This window comes from Pleurodeles waltl, chromosome 9 (assembly GCF_031143425.1).
Source record: "Pleurodeles waltl isolate 20211129_DDA chromosome 9, aPleWal1.hap1.20221129, whole genome shotgun sequence".
Taxonomy (NCBI): Eukaryota; Metazoa; Chordata; class Amphibia; order Caudata; family Salamandridae; genus Pleurodeles; species Pleurodeles waltl.
In genome coordinates, this window is record NC_090448.1 from 549132335 (window position 1) to 549152144 (window position 19810).

The 19810-nt window shown below is 46.8% G+C and overlaps 1 protein-coding gene across 1 annotated transcript in view; it reads right to left on the bottom strand.

Moving 5' to 3' along the window:
* Positions 1-19810, bottom strand: part of NOP53 (NOP53 ribosome biogenesis factor) — a 164280-nt gene that overhangs the window by 18416 nt on the left and 126054 nt on the right. Inside the window, exon 11 of the mRNA XM_069207477.1 lies at positions 10992-11068. Coding sequence (XP_069063578.1) covers positions 10992-11068 — 77 coding nt within the window. The remainder of the gene's footprint in view (positions 1-10991; positions 11069-19810) is intronic.

Below are 19810 nucleotides of genomic sequence, written 5' to 3' on the forward strand. Positions count from 1 at the left end.
GCAAGTGGTCCCCTTACAGGATGACCAAACAGAAGTTCAAAGGGTGAGAACCCTACTCCCTTCTGTGGTACCTCCCTGTAAGCGAAAAGCAGACATGGCAGGAGGACATCCCATCTCCTTTTGAGTTTTTCTGGGAGCCCCATGATCATGCCCTTTAATGTCTTGTTGAATCTCTCAACTAAGCCATTAGTTTGTGGATGGTAAGGTGTAGTGAATTTATAAGTCACTCCACACTCATTCCACATGTGCTTTAGGTATGCTGACATGAAGTTGGTACCTCTGTCAGACACCACCTCCTTAGGGAAACCCACTCTGGTAAAGATACCAATGAGGGCCTTGGCTACTGCAGGGGCAGTAGTCGACCTAAGGGGAATAGCTTCAGGATACCTGGTAGCATGATCCACTACTACCAGGATATACATATTTCCTGAGGCTGTGGGAGGTTCCAGTGGACCAACTATGTCCACACCCACTCTTTCAAAGGGCACCCCCACCCACTGGAAGTGGAATGAGGGGGGCCTTTGGATGCCCACCTGTCTTACCACTGGCTTGACAGGTGGGGCAGGAGAGGCAAAACTCCTTAACCATGTTGGACATATTGGGCCAGTAGAAGTGGTTGACTAACCTCTCCCACGTCTTGGTTTGTCCCAAATGTCCAGCAAGGGGAATGTCATGGGCCAATGTTAGGATGAACTCTCTGAACAGCTGAGGCACTACCACTCTCCTAGTGGTACCAGGTTTGGGGTCTCTGGCCTCAGTGTACAGGAGTCCATCTTCCCAATAGACCCTATGGGTTCCAGTTTTCTTGCCCTTGGACTCTTCAGCAGCTTGCTGCCTAAGGCCTTCAAGAGAGGGACAGGTTTCTTGTCCCTTACACAGCTCCTCCCTTGAGGGTCCCCCTGGGCCTAAGAGCTCAACCTGATAAGGTTCAAGCTCCAAAGGCTCAGTTCCCTCAGAGGGCAGAACTTCTTCCTGAGAAGAGAGGTTCCCTTTCTTTTGCTGTGTGGCAGTTGGTTTCCCAACTGACTTTCCTTTCCTCTTGGTAGGCTGGGCCATTCTTCCAGACTCCAGCTCTACTTGTTCACCCTGTGCCTTGCATTGTGCTCTGGTTTTCACACACACCAGTTCAGGGATACCCAGCATTGCTGCATGGGTTTTTAGTTCTACCTCAGCCCATGCTGAGGACTCCAGGTCATTTCCAAGCAGACAGTCCACTGGGATATTTGAGGAGACCACCACCTGTTTCAGGCCATTGACCCCTCCCCATTCTAAAGTAACCATTGCCATGGGATGTACTTTTTTCTGATTGTCAGCGTTGGTGACTGTGTAAGTTTTTCCAGTCAGGTATTGGCCAGGGGAAACCAGTTTCTCTGTCACCATGGTGACACTGGCACCTGTATCCCTCAGGCCCTCTATTCTAGTCCCATTAATTAAGAGTTGCTGTCTGTATTTTTGCATGTTAGGCGGCCAGACAGCTAGTGTGGCTAAATCCACCCCACCCTCAGAAACTAGAGTAGCTTCAGTGTGGACCCTGATTTGCTCTGGGCACACTGTTGATCCCACTTGGAGACTAGCCATACCAGTGTTACCTGGATGGGAGTTTGGAGTGGAACCTTTCTTGGGACAGGCCTTGTCTCCAGTTTGGTGTCCATGCTGTTTACAGCTATGACACCAGGCCTTTTTGGGATCAAAGTTTTTACCCTTGTACCCATTGTTTTGTGAAGAGGCTCTGGGCCCACCCTCCTGTGCAGGTTTTTGGGGGCCTGTAGAAGACTCTTTACTATTTTTAGTTTTGGTTGTCTCATCACCCTTCTGCTGGGGAGTCTTTGTGACCCCTTTCTTTTGGTCACCCCCTGTTGAAGTCTTGGACACCCTTGTCTTGACCCAATGGTCCGCCTTCTTTCCCAATTCTTGGGGAGAAATTGGTCCTAGGTCTACCAGATGCTGATGCAGTTTATCATTGAAACAATTACTTAACAGGTGTTCTTTCACAAATAAATTGTACAGCCCATCATAATTACTTACACCACTGCCTTGAATCCAACCATCTAGTGTTTTCACTGAGTAGTCAACAAAGTCAACCCAGGTCTGGCTCGAGGATTTTTGAGCCCCCCTGAACCTAATCCTGTACTCCTCAGTGGAGAATCCAAAGCCCTCAATCAGGGTACCCTTCATGAGGTCATAAGATTCTGCATCTTGTCCAGAGAGTGTGAGGAGTCTATCCCTACACTTTCCTGTGAACATTTCCCAAAGGAGAGCACCCCAGTGAGATCTGTTCACTTTTCTGGTTACACAAGCCCTCTCAAAAGCTGTGAACCATTTGGTGATGTCATCACCATCTTCATATTTAGTTACAATCCCTTTGGGGATTTTCAACATGTCAGGAGAATCTCTGACCCTATTTATGTTGCTGCCACCATTGATGGGTCCTAGGCCCATCTCTTGTCTTTCCCTCTCTATGGCTAGGATCTGTCTTTCCAAAGCCAATCTTTTGGCCATCCTGGCTAACTGGATGTCCTCTTCACTGGAGTTATCCTCAGTGATTTCAGAGTTGTTGGTCCCTCCTGTGAGGGAACCAGCATCTCTGACTATTATTTGTGGAGTCAGGGCTTGAGAAGCCCTGCTCTCCCTAAGTAGGACTGGAGGGGGGGAATTTCCCTCCAAGTCACTATCTTCATCCTCTGAGTTGCCATCCTCAGAGGGGTTGGCCTTTTCAAACTCTGCCAAAAGCTCCTGGAGCTGTACTTTGGTAGGTTTGGGGCCCATTGCTATTTTCTTTAATTTACAGAGTGACCTTAGCTCTCTCATCTGTAGATGGAGGTAAGGTGTGGTGTCGAGTTCCACCACATTCACATCTGTGCTAGACATTTTGCTTCTAAAAGTTGGAATACTTTTTAAGAATCTACAACTGGTTCTAGAATCTAATTCAAACTTTTACAAACTTTTAAACTCTAAAAGAAATGCTAAACAGGATCTAACACAAGGCCCTAGCAGGTCTTTTAAGAATTTAGAAAACTTTTCAAATTGCAAAAATCAATTTCTAATGACAATTTTGGAATTTGTCGTGTGATCAGGTATTGGCTGAGTAGTCCAGCAAATGCAAAGTCTTGTACCCCACCGCTGATCCACCAATGTAGGAAGTTGGCTCTGTATGTGCTATTTCAAAGTAAGGAATAGCATGCACAGAGTCCAAGGGTTCCCCTTAGAGGTAAAATAGTGGTAAAAATAGATAATACTAATGCTCTATTTTGTGGTAGTGTGGTCGAGCAGTAGGCTTATCCAAGGAGTAGTGTTAAGCATTTGTTGTACATACACAAGACAATAAATGAGGTACACACACTCAGAGACAAATCCAGCCAATAGGTTTTTATATAGAAAAATATCTTTTCTTAGTTTATTTTAAGAACCACAGGTTCAAATTCTACATGTAATATCTCATTCGAAAGGTATTGCAGGTAAGTACTTTAGGAACTTCAAATCATCAAAATTGCATGTATACTTTTCAAGTTATTGACAAATAGCTGTTTTAAAAGTGGACACAGTGCAATTTTCACAGTTCCTGGGGGAGGTAAGTTTTTGTTAGTTTTACCAGGTAAGTAGGACACTTACAGGGTTCAGTTCTTGGTCCAAGGTAGCCCACCGTTGGGGGTTCAGAGCAACCCCAAAGTCACCACACCAGCAGCTCAGGGCCGGTCAGGTGCAGAGTTCAAAGTGGTGCCCAAAACACATAGGCTAGAATGGAGAGAAGGGGGTGCCCCGGTTCCGGTCTGCTTGCAGGTAAGTACCCGCGTCTTCGGAGGGCAGACCAGGGGGGTTTTGTAGGGCACCGGGGGGGACACAAGTCCACACAGAAATTTCACCCTCAGCAGCGCGGGGGCGGCCGGGTGCAGTGTAGAAACAAGCGTCGGGTTTTCAATGTTAGTCTATGAGAGATCTCGGGATCTCTTCAGCGCTGCAGGCAGGCAAGGGGGGGATTCCTCGGGGAAACCTCCACTTGGGCAAGGGAGAGGGACTCCTGGGGGTCACTTCTCCAGTGAAAGTCCGGTCCTTCAGGTCCTGGGGGCTGCGGGTGCAGGGTCTCTCTCAGGCGTCGGGACTTTAGGTTCAAAGAGTCGCGGTCAGGGGAAGCCTCGGGATTCCCTCTGCAGGCGGCGCTGTCGGGGCTCAGGGGGGACAGGTTTTGGTACTCACAGTATCAGAGTAGTCCTGGGGTCCCTCCTGAGGTGTTGGATCGCCACCAGCCGAGTCGGGGTCGCCGGGTGCAGTGTTGCAAGTCTCACGCTTCTTGCGGGGAGCTTGCAGGGTTCTTTAAAGCTGCTGGGAACAAAGTTGCAGCTTTTCTTGGAGCAGGTCCGCTGTCCTCGGGAGTTTCTTGTCTTTTCGAAGCAGGGGCAGTCCTCAGAGGATGTCGAGGTCGCTGGTCCCTTTGGAAGGCGTCGCTGGAGCAGGATCTTTGGAAGGCAGGAGACAGGCCGGTGAGTTTCTGGAGCCAAGGCAGTTGTCGTCTTCTGGTCTTCCGCTGCAGGGGTTTTCAGCTAGGCAGTCCTTCTTCTTGTAGTTGCAGGAATCTAATTTTCTAGGGTTCAGGGTAGCCCTTAAATACTAAATTTAAGGGCGTGTTTAGGTCTGGGGGGTTAGTAGCCAATGGCTACTAGCCCTGAGGGTGGGTACACCCTCTTTGTGCCTCCTCCCAAGGGGAGGGGGTCACAATCCTAACCCTATTGGGGGAATCCTCCATCTGCAAGATGGAGGATTTCTAAAAGTTAGAGTCACCTCAGCTCAGGACACCTTAGGGGCTGTCCTGACTGGCCAGTGACTCCTCCTTGTTTTTCTCATTATTTTCTCCGGCCTTGCCGCCAAAAGTGGGGCCTGGCCGGAGGGGGCGGGCAACTCCACTAGCTGGAGTGTCCTGCTGGGTTGGCACAAAGGAGGTGAGCCTTTGAGGCTCACCGCCAGGTGTGACAATTCCTGCCTGGGAGAGGTGTTAGCATCTCCACCCAGTGCAGGCTTTGTTACTGGCCTCAGAGTGACAAAGGCACTCTCCCCATGGGGCCAGCAACATGTCTCGGTTTGTGGCAGGCTGCTAAAACTAGTCAGCCTACACAGATAGTCGGTTAAGTTTCAGGGGGCACCTCTAAGGTGCCCTCTGTGGTGTATTTTACAATAAAATGTACACTGGCATCAGTGTGCATTTATTGTGCTGAGAAGTTTGATACCAAACTTCCCAGTTTTCAGTGTAGCCATTATGGTGCTGTGGAGTTCGTGTTGGACAGACTCCCAGACCATATACTCTTATGGCTACCCTGCACTTACAATGTCTAAGGTTTTGTTTAGACACTGTAGGGGTACCATGCTCATGCACTGGTACCCTCACCTATGGTATAGTGCACCCTGCCTTAGGGCTGTAAGGCCTGCTAGAGGGGTGTCTTACCTATACTGCATAGGCAGTGAGAGGCTGGCATGGCACCCTGAGGGGAGTGCCATGTCGACTTACTCGTTTTGTCCTCACTAGCACACACAAGCTGGCAAGCAGTGTGTCTGTGCTGAGTGAGGGGTCTCCAGGGTGGCATAAGACATGCTGCAGCCCTTAGAGACCTTCCTTGGCATCAGGGCCCTTGGTACTAGAAGTACCAGTTACAAGGGATGTAGGAAGTTGGCTCTGTATGTGCTATTTCAAAGTAAGGAATAGCATGCACAGAGTCCAAGGGTTCCCCTTAGAGGTAAAATAGTGGTAAAAATAGATAATACTAATGCTCTATTTTGTGGTAGTGTGGTCGAGCAGTAGGCTTATCCAAGGAGTAGTGTTAAGCATTTGTAGTACATACACATAGACAATAAATGAGGTACACACACTCAGAGACAAATCCAGCCAATAGGTTTTTATATAGAAAAATATCTTTTCTTAGTTTATTTTAAGAACCACAGGTTCAAATTCTACATGTAATATCTCATTCGAAAGGTATTGCAGGTAAGTACTTTAGGAACTTCAAATCATAAAAATTGCATGTATACTTTTCAAGTTATTGACAAATAGCTGTTTTAAAAGTGGACACTTAGTGCAATTTTCACAGTTCCTGGGGGAGGTAAGTTTTTGTTAGTTTTACCAGGTAAGTAAGACACTTACAGGGTTCAGTTCTTGGTCCAAGGTAGCCCACCGTTGGGGGTTCAGAGCAACCCCAAAGTCACCACACCAGCAGCTCAGGGCCGGTCAGGTGCAGAGTTCAAAGTGGTGCCCAAAACACATAGGCTAGAATGGAGAGAAGGGGGTGCCCCGGTTCCGGTCTGCTTGCAGGTAAGTACCCGCGTCTTCGGAGGGCAGACCAGAGGGGTTTTGTATGGCACCGGGGGGGACACAAGTCCACACAGAAATTTCACCCTCAGCGGCGCGGGGGCGGCCGGGTGCAGTGTAGAAACAAGCGTCGGGTTCGCAATGTTAGTCTATGAGAGATCTCGGGATCTCTTCAGCGCTGCAGGCAGGCAAGGGGGGGGTTCCTCGGGGAAACCTCCACTTGGGCAAGGGAGAGGGACTCCTGGGGGTCGCTTCTCCAGTGAAAGTCCGGTCCTTCAGGTCCTGGGGGCTGCGGGTGCAGGGTCTCTCCCAGGCGTCGGGACTTTAGATTCAAAGAGTCGCGGTCAGGGGAAGCCTCGGGATTCCCTCTGCAGGCGGCGCTGTGGGGGCTCAGGGGGGACAGGTTTTGGTACTCACAGTATCAGAGTAGTCCTGGGGTCCCTCCTGAGGCGTCGGATCTCCACCAGTCGAGTCGGGGTCGCCGGGTGCAGTGTTGCAAGTCTCACGCTTCTTGCGGGGAGCTTGCAGGGTTCTTTAAAGCTGCTGGAAACAAAGTTGCAGCTGTTCTTGGAGCAGGTCCGCTGTCCTCGGGAGTTTCTTGTCTTTTCGAAGCAGGGGCAGTCCTCAGAGGGGGTCGAGGTCGCTGGTCCCTTCGGAAGGCGTCGCTGGAGCAGGATCTTTGGAAGGCAGGAGACAGGCCGGTGAGTTTCTGGAGCCAAGGCAGTTGTCGTCTTCTGGTCTTCCGCTGCAGGGGTTTTCAGCTGGGCAGTCCTTCTTCTTGTTGCAGGAATCTAATTTTCTAGGGTTCAGGGTAGCCCTTAAATACTAAATTTAAGGGCGTGTTTAGGTCTGGGGGGTTAGTAGCCAATGGCTACTAGCCCTGAGGGTGGGTACACCCTCTTTGTGCCTCCTCCCAAGGGGAGGGGGTCACAATCCTAACCCTATTGGGGGAATCCTCCATCTGCAAGATGGAGGATCTCTAAAAGTTAGAGTCACTTCAGCTCAGGACACCTTAGGGGCTGTCCTGACTGGCCAGTGACTCCTCCTTGTTTTTCTCATTATTTTCTCCGGCCTTGCCGCCAAAAGTGGGGCCTGGCCGGAGGGGGCGGGCAACTCCACTAGCTGGAGTGTCCTGCTGGGTTGGCACAAAGGAGGTGAGCCTTTGAGGCTCACCGCCAGGTGTGACAATTCCTGCCTGGGAGAGGTGTTAGCATCTCCACCCAGTGCAGGCTTTGTTACTGGCCTCAGAGTGACAAAGGCACTCTCCCCATGGGGCCAGCAACATGTCTCGGTTTGTGGCAGGCTGCTAAAACTAGTCAGCCTACACAGATAGTCGGTTAAGTTTCAGGGGGCACCTCTAAGGTGCCCTCTGAGGTGTATTTTACAATAAAATGTACACTGGCATCAGTGTGCATTTATTGTGCTGAGAAGTTTGATACCAAACTTCCCAGTTTTCAGTGTAGCCATTATGGTGCTGTGGAGTTCGTGTTTGACAGACTCCCAGACCATATACTCTTATGGCTACCCTGCACTTACAATGTCTAAGGTTTTGTTTAGACACTGTAGGGGTACTATGCTCATGCACTGGTACCCTCACCTATGGTATAGTGCACCCTGCCTTAGGGCTGTAAGGCCTGCTAGAGGGGTGTCTTACCTATACTGCATAGGCAGTGAGAGGCTGGCATGGCACCCTGAGGGGGGTGCCATGTCGACTTACTCGTTTTGTCCTCACTAGCACACACAAGCTGGTAAGCAGTGTGTCTGTGCTGAGTGAGAGGTCTCCAGGGTGGCATAAGACATGCTGCAGCCCTTAGAGACCTTCCTTGGCATCAGGGCCCTTGGTACTAGAAGTACCAGTTACAAGGGACTTATCTGGATGCCAGGGTCTGCCAATTGTGGATACCAAAGTACAGGTTAGGGAAAGAACACTGGTGCTGGGGCCTGGTTAGCAGGCCTCAGCACACTTTCAATTGTAAACATAGCATCAGCAAAGGCAAAAAGTCAGGGGGCCACCATGCCAAGGAGGCATTTCCTTACAAGGGACTTATCTGGATGCCAGGGTCTGCCAATTGTGGATACAAAAGTACAGGTTAGGGAAAGAACACTGGTGCTGGGGCCTGGTTAGCAGGCCTCAGCACACTTTCAATTGTAAACATAGCATCAGCAAAGGCAAAAAGTCAGGGGGCAACCATGCCAAGGAGGCATTTCCTTACACTCCGCTTCACACAAGCATTGGCAAAGACAATAAACCTCGCTTTAATGTGCAAAAGGATGTATAGAACTGAATACAATAAACACCGTTATGACTCTTTTCAGACAGACAAAATAGTCCCCCGTACACTCCTGTGGAAGCACTTTCTGGAATGATTTAGCACAACCAATACCATGAGGTGAGAGATTTACACTCCACTGGGTGAAGTCAAAGCCCACTTTAAAATATACATGAAGCATTTGTAACCATACCGCAGCCTTCAGCTGTGCTGTCAAGCCAAACCTAAAGAGTGGGTTCAGCACTGCCAACAGCAACTTTTCACATACAAGGACGTGCAACACAAAAGCAGTGGTACAGACTTCGATCTTACACCCAGAGAGCTCACATGGACAGCAGGCGTGAAAGACCAAAAAACACATACACATCGATGACTGTAGTTTTAGGACAAAGACTGTGGGGCGTCCTTCTACATAGTAACGTATTCCCTTAATGACAGGATAAAGAGCAAGTGCTTTCCATGTACATGATCTGAGGGGCGAACCTGGAACCACTAACGTCACGCTGTGTATTCGCTGGAAAGTACCAAGTTCAAAGCCGTGGGCGACCTGGACGAAATGTAACCCAGTGAAAGACATTTCAGAAGCCCACGCCAGACCCCCTCAGCTGTACAGTGCCTACAGGACCAAGGTGGGCCGTCTTTGTGCCTGAACCTGCAGTCCTTCACTGCGAGAAGCCTTCACTGCGGGAACCGTCGATCAGGCACCTGCCACGCAAGCTAAAATTAACTTGGAAAACATTCTTCAAACAGCGGACAGGAGGTAAAGAAACAAACGTGCAAGGCATCTCTGGGGAGCTAAGGGTCTCGCTCGCAGTTGCCATGGCTGCCAGGATGCGCGGTTCCTCCTGTGCTAACTGATATCAACGTGAAACCTCCAGACATAACCAGCATATGTCTGACAGTCGGGGGTGTGCTAATCCCTCATTTACACCGCCCGCCAATCAGTGTCCCGGCTTCAAGGGAGAGCCAAGATCTCCACAGAGCGGATGAAATCTGCTCAAGTGCTAAACCCTCAGAGGCAGGACAGACTGCTGAGCACAGACGTGCAGGGGTCATGTTTCACTGAGAAGGACGAGGGCATGCCAAGGTTCTATGGCAAGCTGTCTGGGGAAGGCACATTCAGGGCAACCAACAGTAATGTCAGCCCCGAGATGAACTCGAGGGCTCTTTAGCAAGTGTCCCAGGTGAATTCGCGAGAAACTCTTCGGGTACAAGTTTTCGCTCTGTGTTCTGGACCAATTTGTCTTCAATTTATTCTGGGATTTTACAAAAAACGAAAGGATTACGAATCCGGTAATAAATGGACTTCATGAACTTCTAACACGTGAACCGCGTGCGCGTGAGAGCTCTGGTTCTGAAGGACCTCTGAGCATCTGTGGAAATCTACACAACAACCTTTGAACTCCACATACCTTGATAACTCGACAGCGAAATAACACGAGAGTTAGAAGTCTGGGGCTACTTAAACTGCTAAAACGGGATCAATAGTTGTAGCAAAAAAGAGTGAAGGTGCTAGTGGCAAGTGAGCCCCCGATGGTAACTGAAAAGTGGAATAGCAAAGGTTTCTGTAGTTAAGAATTGATAGTATTTGACAGAGCTGTATGTGTGGGGTCCCCAGTGCTGAAGATCAGAACTGACGTGATTTACGAGAGCTGTGTGCGGAGACAAAGTTGCCATCGAAGGTTTGGTCGGGGTAAAAGGAAGGTGTCAGAATGTAGAACGTAAGCGTTGCTGCAGATCAGGAATGTGGTGTGTTGCATAAGGTTCGGGAGGTCTCAGGACTCCTGTTGCAGGAATGGGAGAGGCTGTCGGATGCTGGAGGACAGGGGAGTGTGTGTACAAGTTTGTCTGTATGTAAAAGCTCCTGGTGAAACCCGACAGACATCTCACTAAGAAGCTGAAAGCACCTGTACCCAAATATTTATCCGAAAATACTTTTATGAGGATGGTGCAACACCCCCAAACATCCCCTTGAAAATACGCCCCTGAAAAAAGGGGTCTCGGGCAGTCCTTGAAATGAGAAACTGCTGCAGCCCTAGACTGAAAAGGAGCTGTGTGTGGAGATATGCACCGAAACAACATGAACTGCGTGTCTCAGTGCTGGAACAAGTGACGCTGATCAAGGTCATTATCGAAGGGCATTAGCAGCACTATGTTTGGGGTTTACATTTCACAACGGTTACCTCTTGGCTTGCGTGGATTTCTTAAACACGTTTTTCCTAGCACTACCTCTGACAGGACAAAGGCGGGGAGAAGTGCTGTGGCTTGAAGGGAGGTTTGTGAATAAGGAGCAAGTTCTACTAGGGCGCTGTTTGGGGTTCGGCACGTGCTTTGCGTGGAATCTTGGCGTGGAGCTTCACATGAGCTCAAGGGCGGCTGCACGACCCCCATTCCCTGGCTGAATGTGTAAATGCGCAGCTTTTGCCACTTACTTGGCTCGCTCCCTGGGTTCAATCAGGTTTCTCTTCTGCAGGCTCTTGAATCGGTCCTTCAGGATGCTGCCCTCGGGCTGGAAGAGAAAGCAGAGACAATGTGGCAAAACCAGGCCAAGCAGCGGCGGCGACCCACTTTCCACATACATGGGCAAGCGATACTCTCGCTCTGGCTCCCCTGAGGGGAGGATTACAAGAATGAGAACATCAGCAGGAATAAAAAAATATAACGTTGGGGCGGCCGCCAGACAGGCTTCGTCTACACTTCCACACACACATATGCCTAAGAATATGGTTTAATTCGCATTCCACGAGTGAACAGGAAGAAGCACAATATACGCGGCTTTGCTGAATGACTATAGCAATTTAGCGACTCAGCTCAAGGGAGGGCGCCACATCGACACCCCACCCACAAAGGTCTCCAATGCTGTTCACAGGATCTATAAGAGATTAAATGATGCTGTATATATATTACACACACACACACACACACACACACACTATGCAAATGCATACACACTCACACGTACACATACACACTACAACCCCGTAACCAGTAAGTCATAACCACATTTCTCGTGTTTGCATTCCCCAATCATGGCGCAAAAAGGGGAAGAAGGGGTGCCAGCTAAACACACAGCTCTTAGAGGCAAACGGATAGTACCGTGCGTCATCTCCACCGGATTAATCAAGGTGAGAAAATTCATGCTGCCTACAGACGCCTTCGGGGAAACTTAATTAGAGATCAGCTGTGCTAACAAACCGCCCCACAGACGCAAGTGTTTCCCGCCCTGCCTGCGCGATGTTCGCAGGGACGTGGGAGTGTGTGTGGCACGCGGCGAGGTTTAACAAAAGTGGTGAGACCTTAGTGCGTCCCTGAAACTCCTCTCCGCGCCCAATACACGTCTCCCTTCACACGGATTCAGAAGCGCAGGTAGGAGACCGAAAGAGATGTGGATTGCTCCGCGGTGGGGAATATCGCCTTCTCTCCTCCTCACCCACTGCAAGCAGAACAGCAGACGAACTTTCAGAAACTTAGGCTTTGCCACCTAAGGCCCACTAAAGAAACTAAAAACGGTATGTAATGTAAACGAGCACTGGCAAAGCCAATGGAGCTGGCCTTGCCAAGTCTTCGCCTGCCAAGCTTTTTTTTTTTTTTTTTTTAACACATGCAATATGCGTTAAAAAAAAAACGAATGAAAGGTAAAATGCAAGTTAAAAAAAAAAAGACGACATTTCCAAAAAATCTAAATGTTGTCGGTCACAGTGTAAGGGGCCAATGGCTTACTTGGGATGACCCACTGACCGATGCTGTAGGCTCAAGGTGCGGTGCGGAAGCAAGTGTGAATAATACCAATGGATAAACCAGGCTGACCAAAAGCCCAAAATGTAAGTATTTTTACTATGAATTTTTTTAAAGGGATGAGTCTGGGAACACAAATGGGCTGCTTCTTGGCCTGCTTAAAAACCATCTCTGCTGAAAATCAATGCCTGATGAAGTCTTGTCAAAGCTCTAAAAACAACTAATCTACATATGTGGCATATCTCTTGACACGGCTGTCTCTGCACACAAGTGAGTTTTAGAAACTGGTATGCGAAAGAGTAAAAAATAAATAAATACGCAAATTCAGATATCATCACAGTGCAAGTGATGGAACACACAGGTATTAATGAAGATACAGACTGTCTATTGGAAGGGACCAACGCGGATTTACAAGTTGTATCACTTCCCATCAAGATGCAGGCTGAACAATGGGTCACACGGAGGCCCAGATCAACTACCAGAGTGTGAGATTATTTAATGGATTCCCTATATTTAGTTTTGTACTGTTCAAGTGAGTCTTCATATGCAAGAGGTGTGTGTAAAGACATGGGTCTCAACCTCGCTGTGACACAAGACTTAAACTGCACCTCACTCAGAAGGTCTAACAAGCATTTGTAACGCAACGGGTCTCGTATTTGCTGGAGTTGAAGCTATTTGCGTTGTAATTTCCTAACTGGCCTTTGCTTGCCACTTAAATTCAAAGTGAAAAGTAAAACAGTTGACATAAGCGAGCAGATTCAAAGCGCCATGGCAGCCATGAGTATGAGGGCGAAGGAGAGACATAAAAGGAAAAAAGTTTGCTCGCAGTCAAACCTTTTGGCAATCGTACAATTATCCATGTAACATTGGCAGTCTGCAAGGCGATAACAAAACCACCCTAAGGAGAGACAAATGTAAAGCATTTACCAAAGATAACAAAGGATTTTTTAAAGGCAAGCCTAGGAACAAGTGAAAGTGATGGGCCTATGGTGGGCGTGGTTAAAAGCCCACAATACTTACAACAGATCAACACGCTTGACCTTAAAAAAAATAAAAAAAAATAAAAAAAAAAATAGGTGAAACTTGTCTGAAGTTGCATTTGTTCAGTTTCAGAAAGGATATGGCGGATCATTTTAGGAAGTATAGCCCCTTTAAAGGCTGGGTCACGGCTGATTTGCCTAAGGTGATGTCCGTTCTTTAACAGTGAAGGCTAGACTAACAAACTACTGGAAAAATCAGAGCAATTACCAATGACTGGGATTAAGTCGAGCATTCAAGCCATCACTTTGAGCTGTTTAACAGAAGGACCTGTCAGTCAGAGCTGTAAATCAATCTGAAGTTAGAGTTGCCAACAGGACAGTCACACTAGCAGCTAACAAAAAGGAGGCAAAAATTGAGAATAGACGAGTTCTGCCTATGAAATTCTAGATTTTGGTTTCCAGGTGGGTAGCGAATTCAATGCCATCACAAGACAAAAGAAAAAAAGGAAAAAAAAAAGAAAAAAAAAAAAAAAAACACACACACACACACCTGTTACTGAGCTCTGAAATCACACATAAAGGTAGCCATTCGAGATTCGTGCCACCAGTTTTTGCCCTTTGCCTAAATCCAAATGACATTTCTGTCAAAACCCTTATCCTGATTTAATAAACAAGCTCTTGAAACGTGGCAGGCACCTGTTTCCCAAAATCCAGGCCAAGCTGTGTGCGTTGCTGAGTGACAGGTTCGAAGCCAGCAGGGCTTTCTTCAGAAGACACACATTCTGCACAGATGTGGACGGCTACCAACCAGCCAGGACACCTTAAGGCAGATATGTGCAGCAAACTGGAATTAGCTCTGCACAGAAACAGCCAGCGTGCGTCACCTTTAATAGAATAAAGCAGTGCTTTAAATGTAAAAATAGAAGTGCAGGTACTCTCTATCAGAGTACCTGCTTGTTTCTGAGAAGTGCCGGTACTCTCCAATTAAAAGTATTACGTTTTTCTTGATATGCCGGTACTCTCCCTCTCAAAATAAAAAAGTGCCGGTACTCAGTACCGGAGAGTACCGGCCCATTTAAAGCACTGGAATAAAGGCCACTTGTTGCCCAGAGGGGAGAAGCCACAATGCGCAGACTTAATGAACCAGAGGGTCGCACACAAACTCACCAAGAAAGTGGTGTTGAAACACACTGCGATCCCTTCGGAAGGATACACAGTTATACCTTCTAAATTTTGCAGATATAACCATTTGTCTGGAAAAATTATGTAGTTCATTAAATATAAATTTGCCACATATAGTTAATGAAATGTAAAATACAGCTCTTCTAACCTTATCAGAATCGGGGAGACTGGCGGAGTGGAAACTGGGGTGTGTTTAAAATGCGTCCTTTGCTTTCCAAAACATTTTCTTTTGTAGCAGGTTGTTCACATTTTTTTCGCTACAGGAACTTGAAAGCTTTCCACACCTTCACTTCTGCTACCAATGAACAAACATTTTGGACTCGGCATTCTCCGCACTTACCATTACTGCAAATTGACTGATTTACTATTACATCTTCAGTAGTGGTTAGCTGGGCGCTGCTTGAGTAACAGTGAGTCTATGTAGGCAGTGGCCTCTGTCAAAGTAATGGTAGTGGAAAGTTATAGCTTGGTACACCTTTGAACAAAAACCTTTTCTGTTTACTGACAAAAAACTATTCTATCAAAAGTAAATCAAATATTTTCCCCCAGACTGCACTTCAACGTATCTTACCTCCAAAATTATATTTCTCACAAAATGTTTTTAACTAAGACCTACTACAAACTATTTGCTGATATTTAGCTTGCCTTGCATTCCTAAACATGACGCTCTTTCAAAGGAATTCACAATTAATTAGTAACTGAGGTTTGAAGTGGCCTTCGGTACAACGGGGTGGTGTTGGGGTGGGGCGCCCTCGCTATTGATTCAATTAAATAATTAATTCATTCGCGACTCCACAGTGCAGTAGCAGGGCTATTCAACCATGTAAATAAACATTACTGCTTGCCTATGCAGAATGATTTAAACCATAAATGGACAACAGGGAACGAGAGAATTGTGGTCATAGCAGACGATGAACAGCTCCCGCTGTTTTAAATGAAAATGTAAACAATACGACACAACCAAGAAGGCTCTCGAGCTGACCGTCCACCAATCTGGGTTAAAAACCCCCACAAAGGATGAAGAGCTGTCTCAATCAAGCAGTTACACTGTACAACCCCATAATTTCTTCAATTTGGGAAACTAAAGGCCACTCGCGGTCAGATTAACAAGGCCATACAAATTTGCCTGTTCCCCAATGACCTCTGCAGCTGCTGCTCTCATCCCAAAGGTCTATCAGCTACGAGTTATTACCAGGAAGCATATGCTGCAGTGGTACTTTAATAGTGCCTTACTGAAACACCCGCAATTAAACATTTGGGCAATACTCCTGAAAGGAGATAGATGGACAAGCACATTTGTACCTCTCACACTTTAAACCATGGGTGTCCAACCTCGGTCCAGAAGATGGAGATCCGTGCCAGATTTTCAGGAAGACAGGGTTTCAATTAGATTAACTTTAGGATTTTTTAGGCGATATTTTGAATACCTGGTAAAGACTCCCCCTGAACCCACACTGGACTCCTACCTTTAAGGTACTTTCAAACAGTTCAACAACCACATTCAGTCGAGATTTGAAATGAAAATGTCACTTACCCAGTGTACATCTGTTCGTGGCATCAGTCGCAGTAGATTCACATGTTATGCAATAGCTCGCCATCTGGTGTTGGGCCGGAGTGTTACAAGTTGTTTTTCTTCGAAGAAGTCTTTCGAGTCACGGGACCGAGTGACTCCTCCTTCTGTCTCCATTGCGCATGGGCGTCGACTCCATCTTCGATTGTTTTTCCCCGCAGAGGGTGAGGTAGGAGTTGAATTGTAGTAAAAGTGCCCATGCAATGGAGTGACTAAGTATGTACCTACTTAAGGTTGAGATGATACATATACAAATAGTTGAAGGTAACTTCCAAACTGCTACAGGCTCCCGGGGAGGCGGGTGGGCACATGCGAATCTACTGCGACTGATGCCACGAACAGATGTACACTGGGTAAGTGACATTTTCAGTTCGATGGCATCTGTCGCTGTAGATACGCATGTTATGCATAGACTAGTAAGCAGTTATCTCCCCAAAAGTGGTGGATCAGCCTGTAGGAGTGGAAGTAGTTTGAAATAATGTTCTTAATACGGCTTGACCTACTGTGGCTTGTTGTGCGGATAACACGTCTACACAGTAGTGCTTGGTGAATGTGTGAGGCGTAGACCATGTGGCTGCCTTACATATTTCTTGCATTGGGATGTTTCCTAGAAAGGCCATGGTAGCACCTTTTTTCCTGGTTGAGTGTGCCCTTGGTGTAATGGGCAGCTGTCGTTTAGCTTTAAGGTAGCAGATCTGGATGCATTTAACTATCCATCTGGCTATACCTTGTTTTGATATTGGGTTTCCTGCATGAGGTTTTTGAAATGCAATAAATAGTTGTTTAGTCTTTCTGATGTTCTTTGTTCTGTCAATGTAATACATCAATGCTCTTTTGACATTTAACGTATGTAGTGCCCTTTCAGCTATGGTATCTGGCTGTGGAAAGAACACTGGAAGTTCCACTGTTTGATTTAGATGGAACGGTGAAATAACCTTTGGCAAAAATTTAGGATTGGTCCTTAGGACGACCTTATTTTTGTGAAGTTGTATAAAAGGTTCTTGTATAGTAAACGCCTGAATCTCGCTTACTCTTCTTAGGGAAGTAATGGCGACGAGAAATGCCACCTTCCAGGTTAGGAACTGTATTTCGCAGGAGTGCATGGGTTCAAAAGGTGGACCCATAAGTCTAGTTAGGACCACATTTAGGTTCCATGAAGGAACAGGTGGTGTTCTTGGTGGTATAATTCTCCTAAGTCCCTCCATGAATGCTTTAATGACTGGTATCTTATATAGGGAAGTTGAATAGGTAGTCTGCAGGTATGCAGATATTGCTGCAAGGTGTATTTTAATGGAAGAGAAAGCCAGGTTAGATTTCTGTAAGTGAAGCAAGTAACCCACTACATGTTCTGGAGTTGTGTGTAATGGTTGTATTTGATTAATATGGCAGTAGCAAACAAACCTCTTCCATTTACTTGCATAGCAGTGCCTGGTGGATGGCCTTCTGGCTTGCTTTATGACTTCCATACATTCTTGGGTAAGTTGTAAGTGCCCGAATTCTAGGATTTCAGGAGCCAGATTGCTAGATTCAGCGATGCTGGATCTGGGTGTCTGATCTTTTGGTTGTGTTGTGTCAACAGATCTGGCCTGTTGGGCAATTTGATGCAGGGTACTACTGATAGGTCTAGCAGCGTTGTGTACCAGGGTTGCCTTGCCCAAGTTGGTGCTATTAATATGAGTTTGAGTTTGTTTTGACTGAGTTTGTTTACCAGGTAAGGAAGGAGAGGGAGAGGAGGAAAAGCGTAAGCAAATATCCCTGACCAGTTCATCCATAGGGCATTGCCTTGGGACTGTTTGTGTGGGTATCTGGATGCGAAGTTTTGGCATTTTGCGTTCTCCTTCGTCGCAAACAAGTCTATCTGAGGTGTTCCCCAGAGTTTGAAATAAGTGTTCAGAATTTGGGGGTGAATTTCCCATTCGTGGACCTGTTGGTGATCTCGAGAGAGATTGTCTGCGAGTTGATTTTGGATCCCTGGTATAAATTGTGCTATTAGGCGAATTTGGTTGTGAATTGCCCAACGCCAAATTTTTTGTGCTAGCAGGCTTAACTGCGTGGAGTGCGTCCCCCCTTGTTTGTTTAAATAATACATTGTTGTCATGTTGTCTGTTTTGACGAGAATGTATTTGTGAACTATTATTGGTTGGAAAGCTTTTAGTGCTTGAAAAACTGCTAGAAGTTCTAGGTGATTGATATGCAGTTTTGTTTGATGTACGTTCCATTGTCCTTGTATGCTGTGTTGATCGAGGTGTGCTCCCCACCCTGTCATGGAAGCATCTGTTGTTATTACGTATTGTGGCACTGGGTCTTGGAAAGGCCGCCCTTTGTTTAAATTTATGTTGTTCCACCACAGAAGCGAGAGGTAAGTTTGGCGGTCTATTAACACCAGATCTAGAAGGTGACCCTGTGCTTGAGACCACTGTGATGCTAGGCACTGTTGTAAGGGCCTCATGTGCAGTCTTGCGTTTGGGACAATGGCTATGCATGAAGACATCATGCCTAGGAGTTGTAACACCATCCTTGCTTGTATCCTTTGTGTTGGATACATGCGTTGTATGATGGTGTTGAAATTTAGAATTCTTTGTGGACTTGGAGTGGCTACTCCCTTTGATGTGTCTATTATGGCTCCTAGGTATTGTTGTACCTTGCGCGGCAGAATGTTGGATTTTGTGAAGTTGACGGTGAACCCGAGTTTGAAGAGGGTTTGTATGATCTGATTTGTGTGATTTGAGCACTCTATGAACGAATGGGCCTTGATTAGCCAGTCGTCCAAATATGGGAACACATGTATTTGCTGCCTTCTTATGTGTGCAGCGACTACCGCTAGACATTTGGTAAAGACTCTTGGTGCGGTTGTTAATCCGAAAGGCAGTACCTTGAATTGATAATGTATTCCTTTGAATACAAACCTTAGGTATTTCCTGTGCGATGGGTGTATTGGTATATGGAAATAAGCATCCTTGAGGTCTAAAGTTGCCATGTAGTCGTGCAGTTTTAGCAATGGTAATACTTCCTGTAGTGTGACCATGTGAAAGTGGTCTGATTTGATGAAAGTATTCACTACTCTGAGGTCTAGGATTGGTCTCAGTGTTTTGTCTTTCTTTGGTATCAGAAAGTACAGTGAGTAAACTCCTGTGTTTATTTGTGTGTTTGGCACTAGTTCGATTGCGTTCTTTTGCAATAGTGCCTGCACTTCTATCTCCAGGCAATTGGAATGATGTTTTGTCAAATTCTGTGCTTTTGGTGGTATGTTTGGAGGGAATTGTAGAAATTCTATGCAATAACCATGTTGGATAATTGCTAGAACCCAAGTGTCTGTAGTGATTTCCTCCCATGCTTTGTAGTACTGACTTATTCTTCCCCCCACTGGTGTTGTGTGGAGGGGGTGAGTGACATGTGAGTCACTGTTTAGTAGTAGGGGTTTTGGGGCTCTGAAATCTTCCTCTATTTCTAGGGAATTGCCCTCCTCTATATTGTCCCCGAAAACCTCCTCTATACTGTCCCTGGTAACTGGACGGTGTTGCCTGTGAGGTGCTGGCTTGTGTGCTCTGACCCCGAAACCCCCCTGTAAGGAAATGCCTCCTTGGCATGGTTGCCCCCTGACTTTTTGCCTTTGCTGATGCTATGTTTACAATTGAAAGTGTGCTGAGGCCTGCTAACCAGGCCCCAGCACCAGTGTTCTTTCCCTAACCTGTACTTTTGTATCCACAATTGGCAGAACCTGGCATCCAGATAAGTCCCTTGTAACTGGTACTTCTAGTACCAAGGGCCCTGATGCCAAGGAAGG